General features: G+C 37.5%; 1 protein-coding gene across 1 annotated transcript; it reads right to left on the reverse strand.

The window, feature by feature from the left end:
* Positions 1-693: 693 nt before the first annotated feature.
* Positions 694-3046, reverse strand: LOC117545972. Its single transcript, XM_034216023.1, has 10 exons — positions 2917-3046; positions 2654-2838; positions 2475-2578; positions 2310-2401; positions 2055-2235; positions 1876-1981; positions 1712-1800; positions 1082-1173; positions 894-998; positions 694-805 (listed from the first exon to the last, which is right to left on the reverse strand). Exons 1-10 carry the CDS (start codon positions 2981-2983, stop codon positions 792-794), a joined length of 1035 nt encoding a protein of 344 aa, XP_034071914.1. The 5' UTR covers positions 2984-3046; the 3' UTR covers positions 694-791.
* Between the last annotated feature and the right edge of the window lie 1750 nt (positions 3047-4796).

Raw genomic sequence — 4796 nt, forward strand, 5'->3', positions numbered from 1 at the left:
CAACTTCAAGTCAAGCAAGAAAAAGTTTTCTTTGAGAATTAAAAGGTGAGTCATTTCTAAACAAACGATCATTTGGGGGAAGGTAGTATTCTTTTATCAGATGTCCTGTCCTATTCAAATGTGTTATTTTTATATCTTTCACCTAATGGAAACTCAAGGTAAGGGAAAATGGTACATTTAAGTTGTATTCAGTGTGAGAAAATATCCACACACGTGAATATTAGTTGTGTTGCTGTGATGTCATCCTTTAACTGCATAAACACGTGCCATGCAGGCCATCCCTATTGATGTTATATTCATGGCCAGAAAGTAAACTATGCTACATTCAACTGCAGGCATGAGTGGCCAGAAAATAAATTCAGATCAGAATTGTCTATTCAAATGAGGCTCAACATAAATAATTGCCATAGTTGTAATAGCAGACAGATCACCAATAGCTTTTAAATCTGGTGGTGTATGTAATGTCAGAATGTGTATCATGTGCAGAGCTCAGTGTAAAATGGAAAGTGAAAGAAAGATTCAGGGGCTATACTCCAACTCACATGGCCATTAAAGATTACATTATAATTGACAGTATCTTTCAAAGACAAAAGTCACACAAAATTAGTCAAATTCTACCGATAGGACAGATGGACACAGTTGAGGAAAAGTAGAACCTTCATATGAAGTAAATATACTCGTTTTATACTCAACAGGAGTTAACAACAGTTGTATTTATACAGAGATTATAGACAACTTTAATCTGCATATGGATGTCGTCCACCTGGGCCCTCTGTTCAGTCTCCCCAATCTTAGACTGGACTTCCTGTTGAGAAAATATTTAGCAACGTTAGTCTTATGGCAAGTTTTGAACAAAACTTCAAGACAAATACCATAAATAAATACTCATTAACCTTGGTCAGCAATGGAAACATCTGATGCATTGTGGGCATTTTGTTGCAATGGATCCATTATGATCAGGGGTCCCAACACAGAAGTGTGCATGAAGCCGTTGGATTCTGAGGTGGAAGAAAACAATAATAACTTCATAATGAAAAGACTATATTAAAAAAAAGCATACAAGTAAACATAAAAGCGATACCCCATTCGTCTCCTCTCTTGGAGCGAGTGTTGCAGGTCCTAGAACAGCAGCCACACATGGAGCTCTGCATGGGGTCATCCAGGAGTTCCCATCTGAGGAGGCAGCAATCGTTAAGGCTCAAATACATCAGCATGGCTTTACAACATTTTGTATGCACAGAAGAAAAAAGCCGTTATAAAATGGTGTGATGTTTCTATAAAAAACTAAAACTGGTAAAATTATAAATATCAAGTTAATGACCAAAATATATCTTTCCATCTACAGTGCAGAACAATGTTAGCATTTTACAAAAGCTCAGGGCTTTTTTCATTTTATAAATCTCATTAGGTTGGCTAATCATTTGAGTGCCCCTCCTTTTAAAACAAATATATTGTCATTCTCAAATATTTTACAATTATCATTCGTCACAATTGTTGTCTATACTTTGTTAGTTAGCAGGAGATCATTTTTTATAGATATATAAAAGCACAATACTGATCAAAGTACATGCATTGATCTACTTCAAGTTGGATATGTTATGCTAAAATAAGCTAGCATACTTGTTGCACATGGCATCAGTTGCATTCATCATATTAAACTGCTGGCAAGAACATTTTCACATACTTCCAACATATCAAACTCTTCCCTTACCGTTCATTTTCCTTTACATAGTGGCAAGCTTTCTTGCTCTCACTTAGAACTTCAGGATCCCATGCGAGCAGTTTGCAGTGAATGTACACCTGAGGAGCACATGAAACATACATGTTTGCTAGGAACCAAATATTCTTTAGAGCACTTTACATTTACCCCCTCACCTCCTCGCCGAGACCAAACTTGAAGGACTGCAGGTAGAGGATGATTGCAGACGAGTGGTACCGAGGGAGAAACCTGGAGTTTCCCTTCACACTGTCCAGGAGACACCTGAAGAAATTCAGATAAGCGATAAGGACTAAACTCCAGAAAACAATTAAAGAAATCCGAGACTGGATCTCACCCCTTATTTGTAATGATGGGGTACACATTGCTGTTAGCCTGCAGCTCAGGCGTAGTGGCTGCCACACATTCCTCCATGAGCAGCAGCAATGGCTGATGGGACTTCTGCTCCACTGTTGCCCTTATTGGCATGAAGGAACCCAGGGGGATGACATTTGTCTCCGCTACCGCTGTCATTTGTTCTGTAAGGGGAAAAGTAAAAACGGCTTAGTGTGCATTTTTTGAGTGTTTTGCCTTTAGGAGCATGAGCCCTCACCATTTAGGAGCAGCATGTGGAACTTCAGCCCTCCTCGGCCTCCGGCAACCCCTGACCCCGGGTTCAGGAAAGGAGGAAACCACCCCGTAGGTCTGAAATATATTAACAACATTCATCCCATATATCAGCTTTAAACTCGAATTTAAATAAGAAAGAAACTCCTACCTTGGATAAACGCACTCGATGGGATACACATAAGCTGCAGGACTCGACCTTGGTCTGGGCCTGAAAGTCAGCTCATTTTTGTAGATGAGATTCTTCCCTTTCACCTGAAGAAAAAATAAGCTCATTATGACATTGAAAAGGTTGAGAGGTATTTTGGTGAAACATGGCAGTTACATTACCAGTCTTTTAAAATTGCAGTCATCTAGTTTGTAGTTAAACTCAGCTATCCCCTCTCCCCTGGGCAGAGCCTTAAACCCAGATGGCATGCAGTTTCCGAGGAAGTGACGAGCTACATATTGTCGCAGTCTCATGGGGATCTTCCATGTGATGCTTATGGAGTCTTTTTCACACTGTACTTTGATTTCTGCAAACAAATCATTATTATATATTTCCCTACATTCCCCAACAAAAGCAGATGTTTACATACATGTGCTAAGCATACCTGCATTGGCAACAGTCGTTGCAAAAAGAGCCACGACTATCACACCTAGGTAGAGTTGAGTCCCCATGACTGAATGATCTAGATCACACAGGAAGTGGCACCATTTGTAGACTCCCTGCCAATTTAGCTGAACGAGCAACACCTGTGTGAGAGCAGGGCAGCATCTGTCTACTTATACTGGGATGTCATTTCACATTCAATTTCATTGTAGAGTTTTCATTTGGATCATTTCTAGTAAACTTATTCAAGTACATTTTTATTTATCTGCCAAATTGCTTCTTTTTTTTTGTATTCTACTGAAATTATTTTTCAACAATTACCTGATTATTTTATATACAACACTATTTATAAAACAATACAACAATTCAGATGAAACTACAACTGCACTTTTCTCAAATCAGCCCAACCATAACAAGCTTCCAAGTCAATATACCTACATGTTAGTAAGTCAGAGATGTGCAACTACATTTAACCTTTTGTTTTACTTTTGTTTATAAATGATTATGGGAAGTGCCCTTTTTCCCACTTGAGCTCCTGCCCCCCAAAATGTCTGTGCACGTCCCTGCCCACACACACATGCATGCGCCACACCCCTCTCTCTCTCTCTCTCTCTCTCTCTTAAAGTGATAGCGATCTCACTCTGCATGACCTTTAGCCCGATACTAAAGCTTCCATGGTGGCTTAACTCCCGGGGATGAGTTGGCTGACGCGCTATACTGTGTTTATAGATACCGGTTGTGCTGTTATTGTAATGGCTTGTAGGCTTGTTATCGGATGTGAAATAGACAAAGTACATTCCATTTATTAAGCAGGTTTTGAACATCGTCAAAGTGAGGTCCATACAATTATCCATTCCATAACAAACATTCTTTATGGCACTCGCTGTACAGCGGTCAAAAACCATTTGCCCTTCCAGGGTCAGATACACTCAATCAGATGACAAAACAATTACAACAACAACTATTTTTAAATAAATGTCTCTTACACTTTAATGTTGGTAATTATCTTTTTGTTTCTTTTTGGACTGACTGATCTATACAGAGGCCACCAGAGGCATCTGACTCATAATGGAAGTTTGTGATTTTGAGGCTATTTCAGTGAAACAAGGCTGTTTTTTGAAACATTTGGCAGATTTATGCTTAAATTCTCTGAGAAAGTTACTGAAGGATACACTTTTGTGTATAAAAGCTGAAAAAGTAGATAATGAAGTACTTTGTGTCTGTGTGAAACCCCCATACAGAATGTCAGTCCCTGTGTAAAACTTGTTAGTGACACTCTGCAGATTTGTGTGTAATTCTCTCACAAAGGAACTGTAAGATACACTTTTTATGTATGCAAAACATTAAACATTTCTGAAAATAAAATACTTTATCTGAATACATTTTCTTTAGAGGCACTTTTTGATTTTAACACAATTTCAAAATGGATCAATCCTGTTTTGTTGACATCAATGCTTTATTCTCTTTTCTTGTGTTACTAAGATACTTTTAGTTACACTTTAATGGATGCAAACCTTTTTAACCGGGTAAAATATTCATTAATTTGTAAGGAATTTGTTTTCTTTATGTCTCTCTAAAAGGCAAGTTTGTGATTTTAACACTGTTTCGATGAAACACAGCAGTCTTGATAACTTGACATGACTCACATTACTTTTCTAAAATATATGTTTTTTAGAAGCGTTACTTTGATTTCTTCATGTTATTTTAAACACATTACTTTTTCATATTTTTTCAACATACTGTGATATTTTGTTTTTTGTCTTTCTCTCCTTTTTCCATTATATTTTTTGAAAAACTACATAGTGATTTCTAGCAAAATACAACATGCAACTAATACATTATACAAATTACGACTTTTTGCGATATTTTCAACACAATATA

The sequence above is a fragment of the Gymnodraco acuticeps genome, unplaced genomic scaffold, assembly GCF_902827175.1.
Source record: "Gymnodraco acuticeps unplaced genomic scaffold, fGymAcu1.1, whole genome shotgun sequence".
In the NCBI taxonomy this organism is placed as follows: Eukaryota; Metazoa; Chordata; class Actinopteri; order Perciformes; family Bathydraconidae; genus Gymnodraco; species Gymnodraco acuticeps.